Below are 21,891 nucleotides of genomic sequence, written 5' to 3'. Positions count from 1 at the left end.
TGTGTGCCTGTGTGTTGTGTGTGCCTGTGTGTTGTGTGTGCCTGTGTGTTGTGTGTGCCTGTGTTGTGTGTGCCTGTGTGTTGTGTGTGCCTGTGTGTCGTGTGTGCCTGTGTCGTGTGTGCCTGTGTCGTCTGTGCCTGTGTGTCGTGTGTGCCTGTGTGTCGTGTGTTTCTGTGTGTCGGGTATGTCATGTGTGTGCCCATGTGTTGTGTGTTGTGTGTGTGTCGTGTGTTTGCCTGTGTGTCGTGTGTGTCATTTGTGTGCCCGTGTGTTGTGTGTGTGTCGTGTGTGTGCCTGTTTGTCGTGTGTGCCTCGTGTGTGTTGTGTGTGTCGTGTGTGCCTGTGTGTTGTGTGTGTCGTGTGTGCCTGTGTGTTGTGTGTGTTGTGTGTGCCTGTGTGCTTTGTGTGTCGTGTGTGCCTGTGTGTTGTGTTTGTCGTTTGTGCCTGTGTGTTGTGTGTGTGCCTGTGTGTCCTGTGTTTCCTGAGTGTCATGTGTGTGCCCGTGTTTTGTGTATGTGTCGTGTGTGTCATGTGTGTGCCCGTGTGTCGTGTGTGTCGTTTGTTTGCCTGTGTGTCGTGTGTGTCATGTGTGTGCCCGTGTTTTGTGTGTGTGTTGTGTGTGTCGTGTGTATTATGTGTGTAACCGTGTGTTGTGTGTGTCGTGTGTTTGCATGTGTGTTGTGTGTGTCGTGTTTATCGAGTGTGTCGTGTGTGTCATGTGTGTGCCCGTGTGTCGTGTGTGTCGTGTGTATCGTGTGTGTGCCCGTGTGTCGTGTGTGTCGTGTGTATCGTGTGTGTCATGTGTGTCATGTGTGCCCATGTGTCGTGTGTGTCGTGTGTGTGCCCGTGTGTTGTGTGTGTGTCGTGTGTGTGCCTGTTTGTCGTGTGTGCCTGTGTGTTGTGTGTGTTGTGTGTGCCATGTGTGTCGTGTGTGTGTCGTGTGTGTGTCGTGTGTGTGCCCGTGTGTCGTGTGTGTCGTGTGTGTGGCCGTGTGTCGTGTGTGTCATGTGTGTGGCTGTATATCTTGTGTGTCTTGTGTGTGTCGTGTGTGCCTGTGTCGTGTGTGCCTGTGTCGTGTGTGCCTGTGTGTCGTGTGTGCCTGTGTGTCGTGTGTGCCTGTGTGTCGTGTGTGCCTGTATGTCGTGTGTGCCTGTGTGTCGTGTGTGCCTGTGTTGTGTGTGCCTGTGTGTCGTGTGTGCCTGTGTGTCGTGTGTGCCTGTGTCGTGTGTGCCTGTGTCGTGTGTGCCTGTGTGTCGAGTGTGCCTGTGTGTCGTGTGTTTCTGTGTGTCGTGTGTTTCTGTGTGTCGTGTATGTCACTGTGTGCCTGTGTGTCGTGTGTGTTGTGTGTGTGTCGTGTGTTTGCCTGTGTGTCGTGTGTGTCATGTGTGTGCCCGTGTGTTGTGTTTGTGTCGTGTGTGTGCCTGTGTGTTGTGTGTGTTGTGTGTGCCTGTGTGTTTTGTGTGTCGTGTGTGCCTGTGTGTTGTGTTTGTCGTTTGTGCCTGTGTGTTGTGTGTGCCTGTGTGTCCTGTGTTTCCTTTGTGTCATGTGTGTGCCCGTGTTTTGTGTGTGTTGTGTGTGTCGTGTGTGCCCGTGTGTTGTGTGTGTCGTGTGTTTGCCTGTGTGTCGTGTGTGTCGTGTGTGTCGTGTGTGTGCCCCTGTTTTGTGTGTATTATGTGTTTGCCTGTGTGTCGTGTGTGTCGTGTTTATCGTCTGTATCGTGTGTGTCATGTGTGTGCCCGTGTGTCGTGTGTGCCCGTGTGTCGTGTGTGTCATGTGTGTCGTGTGTGCCTGTGTGTCGTGTGTGTCATGTGTTTGCCCGTGTGTTGTGTGTGTGTCGTGTGTGTGCCCGTGTGTTGTGTGTGTTGTGTTTGTGTCGTGTGTGTGCCTGTGTGTTGTGTGTGTCGTGTGTGCCTGTGTGTTGTGTGTGCCTGTGTGTTGTTTGTGTTTTGTGTCCCTGTGTGTTGTGTGTGTCGTGTGTGCCTGTGTGTTGTGTGTCGTTTGTGCCTGTGTCGTGTGTGTGCCTGTGTGTCGTGTGTGTCGTGTGTGTGCCCGTGTGTTGTGTGTGTCGTGTGTGTGTCGTGTGTGTCATGTGTGTGCCCGTGTTTATCGTGTGTGTCGTGTGTGTCGTGTGTGTGCCAGTGTGTCGTGTGTGTGTCGTTTGTGTGTCGTATGTGTGCCCGTGTGTCGTGTGTGTGGCCGTGTGTCGTGTGTGTCATGTGTGTGGCTGTTTGTCTTGTGTGTCTTGTGTGTGTCGTGTGTGCCTGTGTCGTGTGTGCCTGTGTGTCGTGTCTACCTGTGTCGTTTGTGCCTGTGTGTCGTGTGTGCCTGTGTGTCGTGTTTACCTGTGTCATGTGTGTCGTGTGTGCCTGTGTCGTGTGTGGCGTGTGTCGTGTGTGGCGTGTGTGCCTGTGTCGTGTGTGCCTGTGTGTCATGTGTGTCGTGTGTGCCTGTGTTGTGTGTGCCTGTGTGTCGTGTGTGCCTGTGTGTTGTGTGTGCCTGTGTGTCGTGTGTGCCTGTGTGTCGTGTGTGCCTGTGTGTCGTGTGTGCCTGTGTGTCGTGTGTGCCTGTGTGTCGTGTGTGCCTGTGTCGTGTGCGCCTGTGTGTCGTGTGTGTCATGTGTGTGCCTGTGTGTCGTGTGTCTCGTGTGTCGTGTGTGCCTGTGTGTCGTGTGTTTCTGTGTGTCGTGTGTGCCTGTGTGTTGTGTGTGTCGTGTTTGTCATGTTTGTGCCCGTGTTTTGTGTGTGTTGTGTGTGCGTTGTGTGTTTGCCTGTGTGTCGTGTGTGTCATGTGTGTGCCTGTGTGTCGTGTGTCTCGTGTGTCGTGTGTGCCTGTGTGTCGTGTGTTTCTGTGTGTCGTGTGTGCCTGTGTGTTGTGTGTGTCGTGTTTGTCATGTTTGTGCCCGTGTTTTGTGTGTGTTGTGTGTGCGTTGTGTGTTTGCCTGTGTGTCGTGTGTGTCGTGTGTGTGCCCGTGTGTTGTGTGTTTGTCGTTTGTGCCTGTGTGTTGTGTGTGTCGTGTGTGCCTGTGTGTTGTGTGTGCCTGTGTGTCGTGTGTGCCTGTGTGTTGTGTGTGTCGTTTGTGCCTGTGTGTTGTGTGTGCCTGTGTGTCGTGTGTGCCTGTGTGTTGTGTGTGTGCCTGTGTGTTGTGTGTGTGCCTGTGTGTCGTGTGTGTTGTGTGTGTCGTGTGTTTGTCTGTGTGTCTTGTGTGTCGTGTTTATCGTGTGTGTCGTGTGTGTCATGTGTGTGCCAGTGTGTCGTGTGTGTCGTGTGTGTCGTGTGTATCTTTTGTATCGTGTGTGCCCGTGTCTCGTCTGTGTCGTGTGTATCGTGTGTGTCATGTGTGTCGTGTGTGCCCGTGTGTCGTGTGTTTGCCCGTGTATCGTGTGTTTGCCCGTGTATCGTGTGTGTCGTGTGTGTGCCCGTGTGTGGTGTGTGTGTCGTGTGTGTCATGTGTGTGCCCGTGTGTCGTGTGTGTGTCGTGTGTGTGCCCTTGTGTCGTGTGTGTTGTGTGTCGTGTGTGTGCCCGTGTGTCGTGTGTGTGCCCGTGTGTCGTGTGTGTGTCGTGTGTGTGCCCGTGTGTCGTGTATGTGCCCGTGTGTCGTGTGTGTGCCCGTGTGTCGTGTGTGTTGTGTGTGTCGTGTGTTTGCCCGTGTGTTGTGTGTGTCGTTTGTGTGTCGTGTGTGTGTCGTGTGTGTGCCCGTGTGTCGTGTATGTGCCCGTGTGTCGTGTGTGTGCCCGTGTGTCGTGTGTGTTGTGTGTGTCGTGTGTTTGCCCGTGTGTTGTGTGTGTCGTGTGTGTGCCCGTGTGTCGTGTGTGTTCCTGTGTGTCGTGTATGTTGTGTGTGTGTCGTGTGTGTCGTGTGTGTGCCCGTGTGTTGTGTGTGTCGTGTGTGTGTCCGTGTGTGTGCCCGTGTGTTGTGTGTGTCGTGTGTGTGCACGTTTGTTGTGTGTGTCGTGTGTGTGCCCGTGTGTCGTGTGTGTGTTGTGTGTGTGCCCGTGTGTCGTGTGTGTGTCGTGTGTGTCGTGTGTGTGCCCGTGTGTCGTGTATGTGCCCTTGTGTCGTGTGTGTGTCGTGTGTCTCGTGTGTGTGCCCGTGTGTTGTGTGTGTCGTGTGTGTGCTCATGTGTCGTGTGTGTGTCGTTTGTGTGCCCGTGTGTCGTGTGTGTCGTTTGTGTCGTGTGTTTGCCCGTGTGTTGTGTGTGTCGTATGTGTGCCCGTGTGTGTCATGTGTGTGCCCGTGTGTTGTGTGTGTCGTGTGTGTGTCCGTGTGTCGTGTGTGTGTCGTGTGTGTGCCTGTGTGTCGTGTGTGTTGTGTGTGTGCCCGTGTGTTGTGTGTGTCGTGTGTTTGCCTGTGTGTCGTGTGTGTCGTGTGTTTGCCTGTGTGTCGTGTGTGTCGTGTGTGTCATGTGTGTGCCCCTGTTTTGTGTGTATTATGTGTGTGCCCGTGTGTTGTGTGTGTCGTGTGTTTGCCTGTGTGTCGTGTGTGTCGTGTTTATCGTGTGTGTCTTGTGTGTCATGTGTGTGCCCGTGTGTCGTGTGTGCCCGTGTGTCATGTGTGTGCCCGTGTGTCGTGTGTGCCCGTGTGTCGTGTGTGTCATGTGTGTCGTGTGTGCCTGTGTGTCGTGTGTTTGCCCGTGTGTTGTGTGTGTGTGCCCGTGTGTTGTGTGTGTTGTGTTTGTGTCGTGTGTGTGCCTGTGTGTTGTGTGTGTCGTGTGTGCCTGTGTGTTGTGTGTGTTGTGTGTGCCTGTGTGTTGTTTGTGTTTTGTGTGCCTGTGTGTTGTGTGTGTCGTGTGTGCCCGTGTGTTGTGTGTGTCGTGTGTGTGTCGTGTGTGTTGTGTGTGTCGTGTGTGTGTCGTGTGTGTCATGTGTGTGCCCGTGTTTATCGTGTGTGTCGTGTTTATCGTGTGTGTCGTGTGTGTCGTGTGTGTGCCCGTGTGTCGTGTGTGTGTCGTGTGTGTGTCGTATGTGTGCCCGTGTGTCGTGTGTGTGGCCGTGTGTCGTGTGTGTCATGTGTGTGGCTGTTTGTCTTGTGTGTCTTGTGTGTTTCGTGTGTGTCGTGTGTGCCTGTGTGTCGTGTGTGCCTGTGTGTCATGTGTGCCTGTGTGTCGTGTGTGCCTGTGTGTCGTGTGTGCCTGTGTCGTGTGCGCCTGTGTGTCGTGTGTGTCATGTGTGTGCCTGTGTGTTGTGTGTGTCGTGTGTGTGTCGTGTGTCTCGTGTGCCTGTGTGTCGTGTGTTTCTGTGTGTCGTGTTTGCCTGTGTGTTGTGTGTCGTGTTTGTCATGTTTGTGCCCGTGTTTTGTGTGTGTTGTGTGTGCGTCGTGTGTTTGCCTGTGTGTCGTGTGTGTCATGTGTGTGCCCGTGTGTTGTGTGTTTGTCGTTTGTGCCTGTGTGTTGTGTGTGTCGTGTGTGCCTGTGTGTTGTGTGTGCCTGTGTGTCGTGTGTGCCTGTGTGTTGTGTGTGTCGTTTGTGCCTGTGTGTTGTGTGTGTGCCTGTGTGTCGTGTGTGTTGTGTGTGTCGTGTGTTTGCCTGTATGTCTTGTGTGTCGTGTTTATCGTGTGTGTCGTGTGTGTCATGTGTGTGCCAGTGTGTTGTGTGTGTCGTTTGTGCCTGTGTGTTGTGTGTGTGCCTGTGTGTTGTGTGTGTGCCTGTGTGTCGTGTGTGTTGTGTGTGTCGTGTGTTTGTCTGTGTGTCTTGTGTGTCGTGTTTATCGTGTGTGTCGTGTGTGTCATGTGTGTGCCAGTGTGTCGTGTGTGTCGTGTGTGTCGTGTGTATCTTTTGTATCGTGTGTGCCCGTGTCTCGTCTGTGTCGTGTGTATCGTGTGTGTCATGTGTGTCGTGTGTGCCCGTGTGTCGTATGTGTGCCCGTGTGTCGTGTGTTTGCCCGTGTATCGTGTGTGTCGTGTGTGTGCCCGTGTGTGGTGTGTGTGTCGTGTGTGTCATGTGTGTGCCCGTGTGTCGTGTGTGTGTCGTGTGTGTGCCCGTGTGTCGTGTGTGTGCCCTTGTGTCGTGTGTGTTGTGTGTCGTGTGTGTGCCCGTGTGTCGTGTGTGTGTCGTGTGTGTGCCCGTGTGTCGTGTGTGTGCCCTTGTGTCGTGTGTGTTGTGTGTCGTGTGTGTGCCCGTGTGTCGTGTGTGTGTCGTGTGTGTGCCCGTGTGTCGTTTGTGTGTCGTGTGTGTGTCGTGTGTGTGCCCGTGTGTCGAGTATGTGCCCGTGTGTCGTGTGTGTGCTCGTGTGTCGTGTGTGTTGTGTGTATCGTTTGTTTGCCCGTGTGTTGTGTGTGTCGTGTGTGTGCCCGTGTGTCGTGTGTGTTCCTGTGTGTCGTGTATGTTGTGTGTGTGTCGTGTGTGTCGTGTGTGTGCCCGTGTGTTGTGTGTGTCGTGTGTGTGTCCGTGTGTGTGCCCATGTGTTGTGTGTGTCGTGTGTGTGCACGTTTGTTGTGTGTGTCGTGTGTGTGCCCGTGTGTCGTGTGTGTGTTGTGTGTGTGCCCGTGTGTCGTGTGTGTCGTGTGTGTGCCCGTGTGTCGTGTATGTGCCCTTGTGTCGTGTGTGTGTCGTGTGTGTGTCCGTGTGTCGTGTGTGTGTCGTGTGTCTCGTGTGTGTGCCCGTGTGTTGTGTGTGTCGTGTGTGTGCTCATGTGTCGTGTGTGTATCGTTTGTGTGCCCGTGTGTCGTGTGTGTCTTTTGTGTCGTGTGTTTGCCCGTGTGTTGTGTGTGTCGTATGTGTGCCCGTGTGTGTCATGTGTGTGCCCGTGTGTTGTGTGTGTCGTGTGTGTGTCCGTGTGTGGTGTGTGTGTCGTGTGTGTGCCTGTGTGTCGTGTGTGTGCCCGTGTGTTGTGTGTCTTGTGTGTGTCCGTGGGTATGTCCTTGTGTCGTGTGTGTGTGTTGTGTTTGTCGTGTGTGTGTCCGTGTGTTGTGTGTGGCCGTGTCTTGTGTGTGGTCGTGTGTTGTGTGTGGTCGTGTGTTGTGTGTTTTCACCGCTAGAGTTTCATTTGGCAAATGTAGACTTTATAAAACCTTGCACTGAACAATTTGTATCATACTGTGTTTAAGCTCATCATAAAGGGCTCTTTGGGGTCTCACTGGGGGGTCTTAAAGGGGGTGTCTTTGAGGGGGCTCTTTGGGGTCTCCTGGGGGGTCTTAAAGGGGGTGTCTTTGAGGGGGCTCTTGGGGTCTCACTAGGGGGTCTTAAAGGGTGTGTCTTTGAGGGGGCTCTTTGGGGTCTCCTGGGGGGTCTTAAAGGGGGTGTCTTTGAGGGGGCTCTTGGGGTCTCACTGGGGGGTCTTAAAGGGGGTGTCTTTGAGGGGGCTCTTTGGGGTCTCCTGGGGGGTCTTAAAGGGGGTGTCTTTGAGGGGGCTCTTGGGGTCTCCTGGGGGGTCTTAAAGGGGGTGTCTTTGAGGGGGCTCTGAGGGGGCTCTTGGGGTCTCCAGGGGGGCCTTAAAGGGTGTGTCTTTGAGGGGGCTCTTGGGGTCTCCTGGGGGGTCTTAAAGAGGGTGTCTTTGAGGGGGCTCTTGGGGTCTCCTGGGGGGGTCTTAAAGGGAGTGTCTTTAAGGGGGCTCTTTGGGTCTCACTGGGGGGTCTTAAAGGGGGAGTCTTTGAGGGGGCTCTTGGGGTTTCCTGGGGGGTCTTAAAGAGGGTGTCTTTGAGGGGGCTCTTTGGGGTCTCACTGGGGGGTCTTAAAGGGTGTGTCTTTGAGGGGGCTCTTGGGGTCTCCTGGGGGGGTCTTAAAGGGAGCGTCTTTGAGGGGGCTCTTTGGGTCTCACTGGGGGGTCTTAAAGGGGGAGTCTTTGAGGGGGCTCTTGGGGTCTCCTGGGGGGTCTTAAAGGGGGTGTCTTTGAGGGGGCTCTTGGGGTCTCCCGGGGGGTCTTAAAGGGGGTGTCTTTGAGGGGGCTCTTGGGGTCTCCTGGGGGCTCTTGGCTCTGCTTACTTTGGCAGTAGTTGTGACACCAGTTTTTCAGTCTTGGTTCTCTCCACCTCCAGCTCGTCCGTTCTCTCTCGGATTAAATCCTCCAGATTGGAGCTGTACTGCTCCAGCATGCGAAGCATCGAATCAATGATATTTGCCCTTTTTCCTCGATTTATTCCACGAAACTGAAACATGATGAAAATGATCACAATCCAACACATTGTTTCAAACCAAATAAACGATGTACCTGTTTGAAGATGTCATCGAAAGTCGGTCTCTTCTGAGGATCCTCGCTCCAACAGTCACTCATAAGAACCAGACACTCTGTGGGGGCCTCGTCCACTGCAACCAAAGGCCTGCACTGAGGGGCCCCTGCAGGGGGGTCCTTTAGACGCTCCACGATCTCTGCACCACAGAAAAGCAATACTTCATGTTGGAATATAATATTTCAGTTTGACCGTGAAAGAGTGTTTTTTTTAAAGCTTTCTATAAGTTATTTGTTCTTTTACTTCTGTATCGACTTGTGTTGCAACACTGAAATGTCCCCATTGTGTGGACAAGTAAAGGCAAATAAAGGGGGCCTCAGGGGGCCTCAGGGGTTTCAGGGAGGCTTGGGGGGCGCTCGGAGGGGGCACTCACCGTGCGCTGGCATGTCCATCGTGGCGTACGGCAGAGTCCTAGTGATGACCTCCTGAATGATGATGCCGAAGCTGAAAACATCACCAGCGTAAGAACCCCCTCGCACGGGGCTCCTCAGCAACTCAGGGGCCGTCCACAGGAGGCCTGCGACGGACGACATACAACATCAGCGAAGACTGAAGACTTTATTATTTCACACTGTTACGGATAAAGTGCGGTTGCTTTAAGGCCTCTTTTTCTGTAGTTTACTCACATGAATGTAAGAATATTTTTTTCTTACATTCATGTGAGTAAACTATAATATTATGTAATATTTTTAATATAAATTAGGCATTTTATGAGTAAAAATAGCCAAAATGTCACATATATATAAATCAGAAATAGACAGAACCAACATGTAAAGACCTCCTTTATTGGAGTTAAAACTTGAATAAATCAGACTTAGAATTAGATTTGGATAAATCCTTGTGTGGGTTCTATCAGAATCTTGTTGAGTATAAGATTGTAAAGTTTGGTGTGTTTAGGTGCTACTTTAAGGGCTGAACTTTGTGTCCTTGTTGGGAGAAAAATGCATTTGGAGAAAACAATGTTCCAGAGAAATCTATGGATTCAGTAGATTCAGTGGAAGAATAAAAGATCTTTTGTGTCTGAGACAAAACTCGCCTGAAGAGTCTGTCCTGGTTCCCGGCAGTAGTTATATAAATATTGTCTGTCCTTGATAAACACAAGCTTTTACCCTGGTGGTCTTCTGTGACGGGCAGACCCTGAGAGTGGAGGATCATGGGAAGTCCGTAATCTGTGATTTTCAGAACAAAGCGACCATCGACGAGGCAGTTTGTGGACTTCAGCCGACCGTGGCTCAGACCGCGAAGGTGCAGGAACTTCATGCCCTAAAAGAGACACAAAAACGCAGGTCAAACATAGGTCACTATGCTGTCACAAACAATCATTTTACTGTTCAACAGTCAAACAATTGTTCCTATTGTACATCAAGAAACACATTTTGAACAAAGTAAAGTTTGAATATGCTGACTGAAGGCTTCTAGCTGGAGAATATTTATGCAGTAAGTGTATTATTGAAGATAATCACAAATATTTTACTATTTTTCTACATTTCGTCATGTGTTCAGTGATTTTTCTTTGTAATCTCGTCTTATTTTTTAGCCCTTTTTGTCGCAATTATATATATATATATGTATATATATATATATATATATATAACTATTTTTATTTATTTTTTATTTTACACTTTGGAGTGCATACAAAATAATACATATATTTATTGTTTCACTCATGGGTTAGGGTTAGGGTTAGGGTTCAGGACATTTTGAAATATGAAAGTACAAATCCCAAGACCTGGTTCAACTTACCTCGCTCCTGGAGTAAGTTGAGCAAAAATAGTTGAATTAATGTCAGTTCATCTGGAAATGTGTATACATTGTTTTTTTTTAGTCAGATTCTACATTTCTTTGACGAAACAAAAAAAAAAAAAAACAATGCTAAAAGTAATAATAATAATAGTAAAAAAGTATAAAACTAACATATATGCTAAAATAAGATAAGATGGAATAATTCAAGATCAAATTTGTAGAATAAATCTGTATTAAATATAATATATATACAACAACAGGATTAAAAGTGGCAGTTTTATCAAAGTGTTGGCACATGTCAGAGCACATGTTCTAACCTTGATGAGGTCGATGAGCAGAGAGGATTTGAACATCCAGTCCAGTCTCATGTCGTTGTCTGCCAGTAAATCTGCCAAACTTCCTCTGGGACAGTGCTCCACAACCAAGGCAAACATCCCAGAGTCCAGGAACAGGCCCAGGTACAGGTTCAGGTTCTCGTGGCGCATTTCTCTGAGCTGAGAGAAAAGAGACAGAGATGAAGAGACAGAACAAAGACGTGTGGTTAGGAGTGGAAACAATGATGAACGGATGAAGACATGAAAAAAACAAGCAGTTCACTGACCCATGAATGCTCTTTCAAATAAAAACTAGAGCTGTCAAGTATTGGAAATCATCATAAACTGGACTGAATGTGACACTGTGTACAAGAAGGCCCAGAGCCGTCTTTACTTTCTGGCGGTGGCTGAGGTTCTTTGACATCTGCTGGACAATGCTCAGGATTTGCACAAGTCTACGGTGTCATCATGTACGCTGTGCTCTGTAAGTGAGGGATACTATTAGACTCAATAAGATCATCAAGAAGGCAGGACATGTTGTGGGGGAGGAGCTGAACTCTCTGACTGTGTTGCAGAGGAGGATGGACTTTCCCCTCCCACCTGCTCCAGAAGGAGCTGGTTAGCCACAAACTGTCACTGCTGCTGCTCCACTGAGAGACACAAGACCTCACTAATGTCGCTATCCAGCTGCTGAACTCTGTCAAATCCTCAAACATTCTTAGAGCACAACAAGCTGCTACAGGCCTGTTAGCTCTGTAATTCTTTGTGCTCACGAAATCGCACGCGAAACGCTTGACCTCTTCCAAACACCCACTAACGGGTTAGGGTCAGGGTCACAGGGTTAGGGTTTAGTTTTAGGGTTAGGGTAAGGGTCAGGGTCAGGGTTAGGGTTAGGGTTAGGGTTAACTCATACACGTCTTGTGCATATCAATTAGTAGAGGAAAAATCAAACATTATTGTTGTATTGAGGGCCAATAACACACAGTGGGCGGAGCCCGTCAGTGACCAAGGACCCAAGGTAAGATAACCCTAACCCTTTTTTTGTACCACAATGGGGAGATTCCAATATTTGCAACATAGATTAGGTACAGAAACAGAATAGGCAATATGTATAATACTAAAGACACAGAAAACTTAAAATCTTATAAAGAAAACTCTTATAAAAAATCCAAAAATAACATTCTTGCACCAGGATGATTGACATTGTGTCACAGTATCAGTATTGCACATGAGTATGACAGTATTGCACATGAGTATGACAGTATTGCACATGAGTATGACAGTATTGCACATGAATGACAGTATTGCACATGAGTATGACAGTATTGCACATGAGTATGACAGTATTGCACATGAGTATGACAGTATTGCACATGGGTATGTCAGTACTGCACATGGGTATGACAGTATTGCACATGAATATGACAGTATTGCACATGAGTATGACAGTATTGCACATGAGTATGACAGTATTGCACATGAGTATGACAGTATTGCACATGAGTATGACAGTATTGCACATGGGTATGTCAGTACTGCACATGGGTATGTCAGTATTGCACATGAATATGACAGTATTGCACATGAGTATGACAGTACTGCACATGAGTATGACAGTATTGCACATGAGTATGACAGTACTGCACATGAGTATGACAGTATTGCACATGAGTATGAAAGCTGAGTGACACAACAATGACGTAGGAATGCACGAGGGCGTTCCAAAAATGTATAGTTTAGGATTTGTTTTTAAATGGGAATCAATGTTCAGGGTTAGGGTTAGGGTTAGGGTTAGGGTTAGGGTTAGGGTTACGGTTAGGGTTAAGGAGGAGTCAATTCAATTCGGACTAAATTTGGAAATGGACAAATTCACTAGACTTTGGACTAAATGGAACCTATGTTTAAATTTCATTATGCTGTTATTTTAAATGTATTTAAGTTTAGTTGATGTCTCTCTGGTCCTTCTGTGTTGCTCTGTTTTGTGTTCGGTATATTTAAAAAATGAAAAAATTAAATATTAAAAGAAGAAACTCACAGTGTACGCAAAAACAAAAAAAGGACAGGCTATTATCAGGGGGCCCCTAACCCTAACCCTAACCCGCCCAGTGGGCGGGGCTTACTCAGAGCAGGATGAGTATCAGAGTTGTTAAGCCCGTGTTAAGCCTGTGTTAAGCCCGTGTTAAGCCCGTGTTACGCCCGTGTTACGCCCGTGTTACGCCTGTGTTCAGACGGTGTTAAGCCCGTGTTAAGCCCGTGTTAAGCCCGTGTTAAACTCGTGTTAAGCCTGTGTTAAGCCCGTATTAAGCCCATGCTGAGAGTTTACCTGACTGAACAGAACTTTGGTGCTGGAGTTTATCGACATCAGGTCTTTTCCCGCTGGAATCTTCTTCAGCCAAACACAGTCCCCCTGAAACACAAGAACAAATACAGTCACCCTAAAACACAAGAACAAACTTAGTCCCCCTGAAACACAAGAACAAACACAGTCCCCCTAAAACACAAGAACAAACACAGTCCCCCTAAAACACAAGAACAAACACAGTCCCCCTAAAACACAAGAACAAACACAGTCCCCCTAAAACACAACAAACACAGTCCCCCTAAAACACAAGAACAAACACAGTCCCCCTAAAACACAAGAACAAACACAGTCCCCCTAAAACACAAGAACAAACACAGTCCCCCTAAAACACAAGAACAAACACAGTCCCCCTAAAACACAAGAACAAACACAGTCCCCCTAAAACACAAGAACAAACACAGTCCCCCTAAAACACAAGAACAAACACAGTCCCCCTAAAACACAAGAACAAACACAGTCCCCCTAAAACACAAGAACAAACAGACAAGAGGGTTAGGGTTAGGGTTAGGGTTAGGGTTAACAGGGTCAGGGTTAGGGGTTATGGTCAGGGTTAGGGTTAACAGGGTCTGGGTTAGGGGTCAGGGTTATGGTCAGGGTTAACAGGGTAACAGTGTTAACTTGGTCAGGGTTAGGGGTTAGGGTTATGGGTTAACAGGGTCAGGGTTATGGTCAGGGTTAAGCTTAGCAGCGGTGCAGAATTACCTCTAACATTCCCACGTTGGAGCTCTCTGGAGATGCCAGGATGTAACTTCGAGCCATGGACCGAAGCGGAGTCTTAATCTCCAACAAACTCCTCATAATCGACTCATCGTTCATTTTCTGCAACAAAAACAAAAAGTTAAAATGTTGGAAGAAAGATAAGCAGAGGAAAAGTAAGGCAATCGTATGTGGTTTCTGTGTTAGGGTCAAGGTCAGGGCTAGGGTTAGGGTTAGGGACCCTGACCCTAACCTTGACCTCTAAAGGGTTATATTTTATTCCCAATAAACTCTCATCAAAGAAAATGTTTATTGGTTTCATTTTACCCTTAACTATTGAAACATTATTGACCTATATTTAAACATGTACATGTTTTTAGCACATATGCGGGTCAAAAGCTCTTCAGAATTAGAAACAGAAATAATACTGGGAAAGCAAGATTTTATGTTAAACTGTGGACTATAGTTGACATTTTGAACATCATTTTTTCAGTTTCTAATTTATTTGGTTATTTTCAGGTTTATTGGATTTCAAGTTGAGCCTTATTTTTCCATCCACATCAATCCTCAGGGTTAGAGCACCCAGAGGAAACCTATGCAGACACAAGGAGAACATGCAAACTACACCCTAACCCTAACCCAAACCACTCGGGAATCGATCCCAGGACCTTCCTTCTTGGATTAGGATCTGTGAGAGCCTCAATGAGGTAATTTAAAATACTTTGAGATTCTTACACAGAGACACGACTGAGCAGTGTTTTTACATGTCTGTGGCCACGCCCTTCACAGAGGTGACGCCTCCTGTTTTTAAATGTCTGTGGCCACGCCCTTCACACAGGTGACGCCTCCTGTTTTTGTATCATTTCTTTTCCTATATGTGTGACCAGGGAGGGTCTTAACTGTTTCTCTGAGGGGTCATTGACGGGTAATTGGGTGTAGGGTCTGCATGTCATTGGGTGTAGGGTCTGCATGTCATTGGGTGTAGGGTCTGCATGTCATTGGGTGTAGGGTCTGCATGTCATTGGGTGTGGGGTCTGCATGTCATTGGGTGTAGGGTCTGCATGTCATTGGGTGTAGGGTCTGCATGTCATTGGGTGTGGGGTCTGCATGTCATTGGGTGTGGGGTCTACATGTCATTGGGTGCAGGGTCTGCATGTCATTGGGTGTAGGGTCTGCATGTCATTGGGTGTAGGGTCTGCATGTCATTGGGTGTAGGGTCTGCATGTCATTGGGTGTGGGGTCTACATGTCATTGGGTGTGGGGTCAGCATGTCATTGGGTGTGGGGTCTGCATGTCATTGGGTGAAGGGTCTGCATGTCATTGGGTGCGGGGTCTGCATGTCATTGGGTGCAGGGTCTGCATGTCATTGGGTGTAGGGCCTGCATGTCATTGGGTGTAGGGTCTGCATGTCATTGGGTGTAGGGTCTGCATGTCATTGGGTGTGGGGTCTACATGTCATTGGGTGTGGGGTCAGCATGTCATTGGGTGTGGGGTCTGCATGTCATTGGGTGTAGGGTCTGCATGTCATTGGGTGTAGGGTCTGCATGTCATTGGGTGTAGGGCCTGCATGTCATTGGGTGTAGGGTCTGCATGTCATTGGGTGTAGGGTCTGCATGTCATTGGGTGTAGGGTCTGCATGTCATTGGGTGTAGGGTCTGCATGTCATTGGGTGTAGGGTCTGCATGTCATTGGGTGTGGGGTCTGCATGTCATTGGGTGTGGGGTCTGCATGTCATTGGGTGTAGTAGGGTCTGCATGTCATTGGGTGCAGGGTCTGCATGTCATTGGGTGTAGGGTCTGCATGTCATTGGGTGTAGGGTCTGCATGTCATTGGGTGTAGGGTCTGCATGTCATTGGGTGTAGGGTCTGCATGTCATTGGGTGCAGGGTCTGCATGTCATTGGGTGTAGGGTCTGCATGTCATTGGGTGTGGGGTCTGCATGTCATTGGGTGTGGGGTCTGCATGTCATTGGGTGTAGTAGGGTCTGCATGTCATTGGGTGCAGGGTCTGCATGTCATTGGGTGTAGGGTCTGCATGTCATTGGGTGTAGGGTCTGCATGTCATTGGGTGTAGGGTCTGCATGTCATTGGGTGTAGGGTCTGCATGTCATTGGGTGTGGGGTCAGCATGTCATTGGGTGTGGGGTCTGCATGTCATTGGGTGTGGGGTCTGCATGTCATTGGGTGTAGTAGGGTCTGCATGTCATTGGGTGCAGGGTCTGCATGTCATTGGGTGTGGGGTCTACATGTCATTGGGTGTAGGGTCTGCATATAAGCGTGTGGTTGAGCAAAACAAAAGCACAAAGTGAAATCATATGGTCTTTTTCTAACATAACACTTTCACTTTGCAGGTGTGACCTCTGACCTTCTTGGAGACCGACGTGTCGATGAAGACGATGTCGTCCAGATTGAAGACCAGCTTGGAGGCTTGTGACGCTGTTCTGTATTTCCTGTTACACAAAAAGACGTTGGTTTAGTTTTTATTCAGATCATTCAAACAAAAAAAGAGGAATCTCTATTTACTTGAACCAGAAGACAAATCCTCCAATCAGAGCGCAGAGCAGCAGGAACAGGAAGCACATGACTCCCGAGTCCATTCCTGAAAGTACAAAAGATCATTTACTTTTAATATGTGGTGGGAATATAAGGGCAATTAATGATCCGATCGCAATTAACGATGAATGTTTTATTTACATTTGAGCGTTTGTATCACACACTTTTAAATGTCACGTCCATTGTTCTATTCTGCGCTTTATTAGGCCCGAGCGCCACAAGCTGGCGAGAGGCCTATTAGTTCCGTAAGGCCTGCGAAAGTGCACACGTAGTGCGCACGAAATCGAGCGAGAAGCGCTCCCCCACTTCCAAACACTCACTAACGCACTCCTTCACTCACGCACGCCCCGTGCAGACTAATTAGTAGTAGGAAAATGGAACATTACCGTTGTAAACGGGCGAAGCCCGTGCAAAAGTGAACACTAAACGAGCGCTTTACATTGGGATGATAATATAACCCTAACCCATATAAAGTACTCATTTCCGCTAAGTAGCTCACAAATACGTTCCCCATCTCTTGCATGTTCCGTTCATATAAACATGTAATGCAAAAATTGAACATTATTACTGTATAGAGGGCCAAAAACACAAAGTGGGCGGAGCCCACTCAAAATTAACGAAAGTACCCGTCAGTGACCAGGGAAAGTGCGAGCGCGTTCTGAAAATGAATAGTTTATGATATTTGAAAAATGGGAAACATTGTTTTCGCATCGGAATATTCTTCTTCTTTCTTTCTTCTCGGGACCAACCCCCCTATTTTTCACCCAGTGAACATTGACGAAAAGTCACAAAAATGTGCACACCTCTAAAAATTGTGCCTCTCTACATTCTGGCTATCTCCCTTTTCTAAAATAAAAAAAAAATTGGCGCGTCAGCGCCCCCAAATGTACCAAAAATGAATTGAGAGATAGGAATTGACCCAAAAAGAATCTGATGGTAGAATCATGAAATTTGGCGCAGAGGTAGATGGTGACAAGAGAAGTAAAAAATATTGTTACGGCAACGCCGCCCGCCCAACCAAATGTCGGCCATATTGCTTCAAAAATGGCTAAACATGACTTCGGAGTTTTTCCAAACGTCGTACTTTTATGAACTCCTCCCAGGGCGTTGGCCCTAAAAAGCTGAAATTTGGTGAAAATGCTACTGAGGAGTGGGACATCAAAAGTTATCCAAATGACATTGACCCTGTCACGGTCTCTGTGCGGCGAAGCCGCAAACTGTAGCTAGAATTTCAGAAATCTCCCAAATTTAAAATTTCTGCCGTTTGCGCAGATAAAGTCCGAATTGCGTCAAATTAGAATCAGTTGACAAACTCTTTGCCCTAAACCTACTTGAAGTCAAATAAATTAATTTGGCACCACAGCGCCCCCTACAGATTTTATATGGAGGTTAAATGTTTAGTTTTGCGAAATTTGACGAAATTTGACACAGAACGCAATTTTGGCATCTTGATCACAAAAGTCAATGAGACCCATGTCATAATTGTTACGGCTTTGCCAACAATGACTGTAACCTCCCGTGTTATTCCAATGGGGAAATTGCCAGAACATCCTTATACTTTATACTTTCACGAACTCCTCCTCGGGCGTTAGCCCTATTAACCTGAGATTTGGTGAGACTCATCTTCAGAGGTAAAAGTTATACACATTTTTATTCAAAGAGTCACGGTGTCTGTGCGGCGAAGCCACACATTTTGCCAAGAATTCAAAATAAAATGGCTTTTTGAATGGTAAAACAAATGGTGGAAGATGTGACAGCGTCACAGATTCAGCAGTAGATGTAATAAAAGGACAATTGGGGAGCGGGAGCGCCCCCTCCTCTTTCGGCGAGAGGGCTGATCATTGCCGCTTGCGGCTATATTTAAATGTATTATTATTGTTCTGCTCTGACCTGGAGCGCAGGCGTCGTCCGGGCTGAACCAACAGAAAGCGGCACTGCCAGGTTTTCCTCCGGGGAAAATAAAGCTGTGCGACAGTTCTTTAAGTCCTCCAATCAGAGCGTCCGTGTGCGCCGGGTCCAAACTGTGGGTCGGGACAAACCTGTCTCCATCAGAGTCCAGGACCAGGAACCGAGCCTGAAGACCGAGTCCAGACCGGCCTCCGAACAACATCTGAAAACAGAGATACAACATCTGAACACAGAGACACAACATCTGAAAATAGAGACACAACATCTGAAAATAGAGACACAACATCTGAACACAGAGACACAACATCTGAAAACAGAGACTCAACATCTGAACACAGAGACTCAACATCTGAACACAGAGACACAACATCTGAACACAGAGACATAACATTTGAAAACAGAGACACAACATCTGAACACAGAGACACAACATCTGAACACAGAGACACAACATCTAAAAACAGACACAACATCTGAAAACAGAGACACAACATCTGAAAACAGAGACTCAACATCTGAACACAGAGACACAACATCTGAAAACAGAGACTCAACATCTGAACACAGAGACACAACATCTGAACATAGAGACACAACATCTGAAAACAGAGACACAACATCTGAAAACAAAGACACAACAGCTAAAAACAGAGACACAACATCTGAAAACAGAGACACAACATCTGAAAACAGAGACACAACATCTGAAAACAGAGACTCAACATCTGAACACAGAGACACAACATCTGAACACAGAGACATAACATTTGAAAACAGAGACACAACATCTGAACACAGAGACACAACATCTGAACACAGAGACACAACATCTAAAAACAGACACAACATCTGAAAACAGAGACTCAACATCTTAACACAGAGACACAACATCTGAACATAGAGACACAACATCTGAAAATAGAGACACAACATCTGAAAACAGAGACACAACATCTGAAAACAAAGACACAACAGCTAAAAACAGAGACACAACATCTGAAAACAGAGACACAACATCTGAAAACAGAGACACAACATCTGAAAAAAGAGACACAACATCGGAAAACAGAGACACAACATCTGAAAACAGAGACACAACATCTAAAAACAGAGACACAACATCTGAAAACAGAGACACAACATCTGAAAACAGAGACACAATATCGGAAAACAGAGACACAACATCTGAAAACAGAGACACAACATCTGAACACAGAGACAACATCGGAAAACAGAGACACAACATCTGAAACCCTCGCCACGCTCACCACGCTCGCCAGCCTCGCCACGCTCACCACCCTCGCCACGCTCGCCACCCTCACCACCCTCACCACGCTCACCACCTTTGCCACGCTCACCACCCTCACCACCCTCACCATGCTGGCCACACTGGCCACGCTCCCCACGCTCCCCACGCTCACCACGCTCGCCAAAAATGCCAGAAGAACAGCATTGTATTGTTATCACTTTTTTTTATGTTTAATACTTTTACTATTCTTATTACAGAGGCTAATGACGTTGCACCTTCTTTTATCTTTCTTCTTTCTTTCTTTTATGGGTTAGAGAGAGGGAGAAAGAGAGAGAGAGAGAGAGAGAGAGAGAGAGAGAGAGAGAGAGAGAGAGAGAAAGGGAGAGAGAGAGAGAGAGAGAGAAAGGGAGAGAGACAGAGACAGAGACAGAGACAGAGACAGAGAGAGAGACAGAGAGAGAGACAGAGACAGAGACAGAGACAGAGACAGAGACAGAGACAGAGAGAGATGTTGCACCTGGTTGAATCCCTGGAAGGAAAACCCGCCTTCTGATTGGACAAGAGCGTTTCCTTTGACCCATTGCCCGCCTCCAGCTTTGCGCCGCTCCTCCACTGCCTTCGCCACATAGTGCACCATGTTATAGACCGAGCCGAAGAGAGGCGAGACCTTTAAAGAAGAGAACATGTTATAGACCGAGCCAGAGGAGAGACCTTTAAAGAAGAGAACATGTTATAGACCGAGCCAGAGGAGAGACCTTTAAAGAAGAGAACATGTTATAGACCGAGCCCAACAGGGGAGAGACCTTTAAAGAAGAGAACATGTTATAGACCGAGCCCAACAGGGGAGAGACCTTTAAAGAAGAGAACATGTTATAGACCGAACCCAACAGAGGAGAGACCTTTAAAGAAGAGAACATGTTATAGACCGAGCCCAACAGAGGAGAGACCTTTAAAGAAGAGAACATGTTATAGACCGAGCCCAACAGAGGAGAGACCTTTAAAGAAGAGAACATGTTATAGACCGAGCCCAACAGAGGAGAGACCTGTAAAGAAGAGAACATGTTATAGACCGAGCCCAACAGAGGAGAGACCTTTAAAGAAGAGAACATGTTATAGACCGAGCCCAACAGAGGAGAGACCTTTAAAGAAGAGAACATGTTATAGACCGAGCCCAACAGAGGAGAGACCTGTAAAGAAGAGAACATGTTATAGACCGAGCCGAAGAGAGGCGAGACCTTTAAAGAAGAGAACATGTTATAGACCGAGCCGAAGAGAGGCAAGACCTTTAAAGAAGAGAACATGTTATAGACCGAGCCAGAGGAGAGACCTTTAAAGAAGAGAACATGTTATAGACCGAGCCAGAGGAGAGACCTTTAAAGAAGAGAACATGTTATAGACCGAGCCCAACAGGGGAGAGACCTTTAAAGAAGAGAACATGTTATAGACCGAGCCCAACAGGGGAGAGACCTTTAAAGAAGAGAACATGTTATAGACCGAACCCAACAGAGGAGAGACCTTTAAAGAAGAGAACATGTTATAGACCGAGCCCAACAGAGGAGAGACCTTTAAAGAAGAGAACATGTTATAGACCGAGCCCAACAGAGGAGAGACCTTTAAAGAAGAGAACATGTTATAGACCGAGCCCAACAGAGGAGAGACCTGTAAAGAAGAGAACATGTTATAGACCGAGCCCAACAGAGGAGAGACCTTTAAAGAAGAGAACATGTTATAGACCGAGCCCAACAGAGGAGAGACCTTTAAAGAAGAGAACATGTTATAGACCGAGCCCAACAGAGGAGAGACCTGTAAAGAAGAGAACATGTTATAGACCGAGCCCAACAGAGGAGAGACCTTTAAAGAAGAGAACATGTTATAGACCGAGCCCAACAGAGGAGAGACCTTTAAAGAAGAGAACATGTTATAGACCGAGCCAGAGGAGAGACCTTTAAAGAAGAAAACATGTTATAGACCGAGCCCAACAGAGGAGAGACCTTTAAAGAAGAGAACATGTTATAGACCGAGCCAGAGGAGAGACCTTTAAAGAAGAGAACATGTTATAGACCGAGCCCAACAGAGGAGAGACCTTTAAAGAAGAAAACATGTTATAGACCGAGCCAGAGGAGAGACCTTTAAAGAAGAAAACATGTTATAGACCGAGCCAGAGGAGAGACCTTTAAAGAAGAAAACCCAACAGTCGAATAGAGAAGATGTTACACATATTTGGGACATTTAAATCTGAAAAATAAACAGAGCCAGGTCTAAATTTCCTGCTTCAATTTGATGACATATTAGATTAACTGACATGTTTTAACTGACATGTGTTTTAACTGACATATGTTTTAACTGACATGTGTTTTAACTGACATATGTTTTAACTGACTATGTTTTAACTGACATATGTTTTAACTGACATATTTAAATGAAACAGAATGACTGACACAAACTCTATGCTGTTATTTGCTGTGGCCAGTAGAGGGCACTCTTGCCTTTCTATTTCAGGCCACACACTTTATCGTCATCAGTCCCGCCCACTTTGAAACTTGTGGCTCCAGAAGTTCATTTCACAAAATACAGTGTTAAGTGAATCTTAACCTTAACCTTAACCTTAACCTTAACCTTAATCTTAAGACTTTTTCTTAAGACTTTTATTAAAACTAAAAACTCAGCTTACTGTTCCTCTCCTTATAAAACTGACCTTCACCTGACACGAATCATGAATCAAATAGAGTTGCACTGATTAATAATAAGTCAGATAATCAAGACAAGTCGATTATAAAACTCCGGTCGTTGTTTTTCTCTAATGATAATGTTGTTATAATGATAATGTTTTAGAACAAAGACAGTGGCATTATTAAATCAAAATGTCAAAGAATTTCTGATTTTCATAAATAATACACTTTATTCATAAA

The 21,891-nt window shown here is 47.0% G+C and overlaps 1 protein-coding gene across 1 annotated transcript in view; it reads right to left on the bottom strand.

Moving 5' to 3' along the window:
• Positions 1–21,891, bottom strand: part of LOC140371354 (retinal guanylyl cyclase 1-like) — a 40,284-nt gene that overhangs the window by 7,737 nt on the left and 10,656 nt on the right. Inside the window, exons 6-16 of the mRNA XM_072458459.1 lie at positions 19,500–19,649; positions 17,716–17,935; positions 15,796–15,871; positions 15,638–15,722; positions 13,282–13,398; positions 12,541–12,624; positions 10,221–10,397; positions 9,270–9,423; positions 8,534–8,677; positions 8,142–8,299; positions 7,916–8,079 (exon numbers count right to left, since the gene is read on the bottom strand). Coding sequence (XP_072314560.1) covers positions 7,916–8,079; positions 8,142–8,299; positions 8,534–8,677; positions 9,270–9,423; positions 10,221–10,397; positions 12,541–12,624; positions 13,282–13,398; positions 15,638–15,722; positions 15,796–15,871; positions 17,716–17,935; positions 19,500–19,649 — 1,529 coding nt within the window. The remainder of the gene's footprint in view (positions 1–7,915; positions 8,080–8,141; positions 8,300–8,533; positions 8,678–9,269; positions 9,424–10,220; positions 10,398–12,540; positions 12,625–13,281; positions 13,399–15,637; positions 15,723–15,795; positions 15,872–17,715; positions 17,936–19,499; positions 19,650–21,891) is intronic.

Source organism: Eucyclogobius newberryi, unplaced genomic scaffold (assembly GCF_026437365.1).
Source record: "Eucyclogobius newberryi isolate DKJ021-1_F unplaced genomic scaffold, fEucNew1.0.hap1 SCAF_22, whole genome shotgun sequence".
Lineage (NCBI taxonomy): Eukaryota > Metazoa > Chordata > Actinopteri > Gobiiformes > Gobiidae > Eucyclogobius > Eucyclogobius newberryi.
The sequence above is the reverse complement of the archived record's forward strand: the minus strand, read 5'-3'. Positions and strand labels throughout refer to the sequence as shown.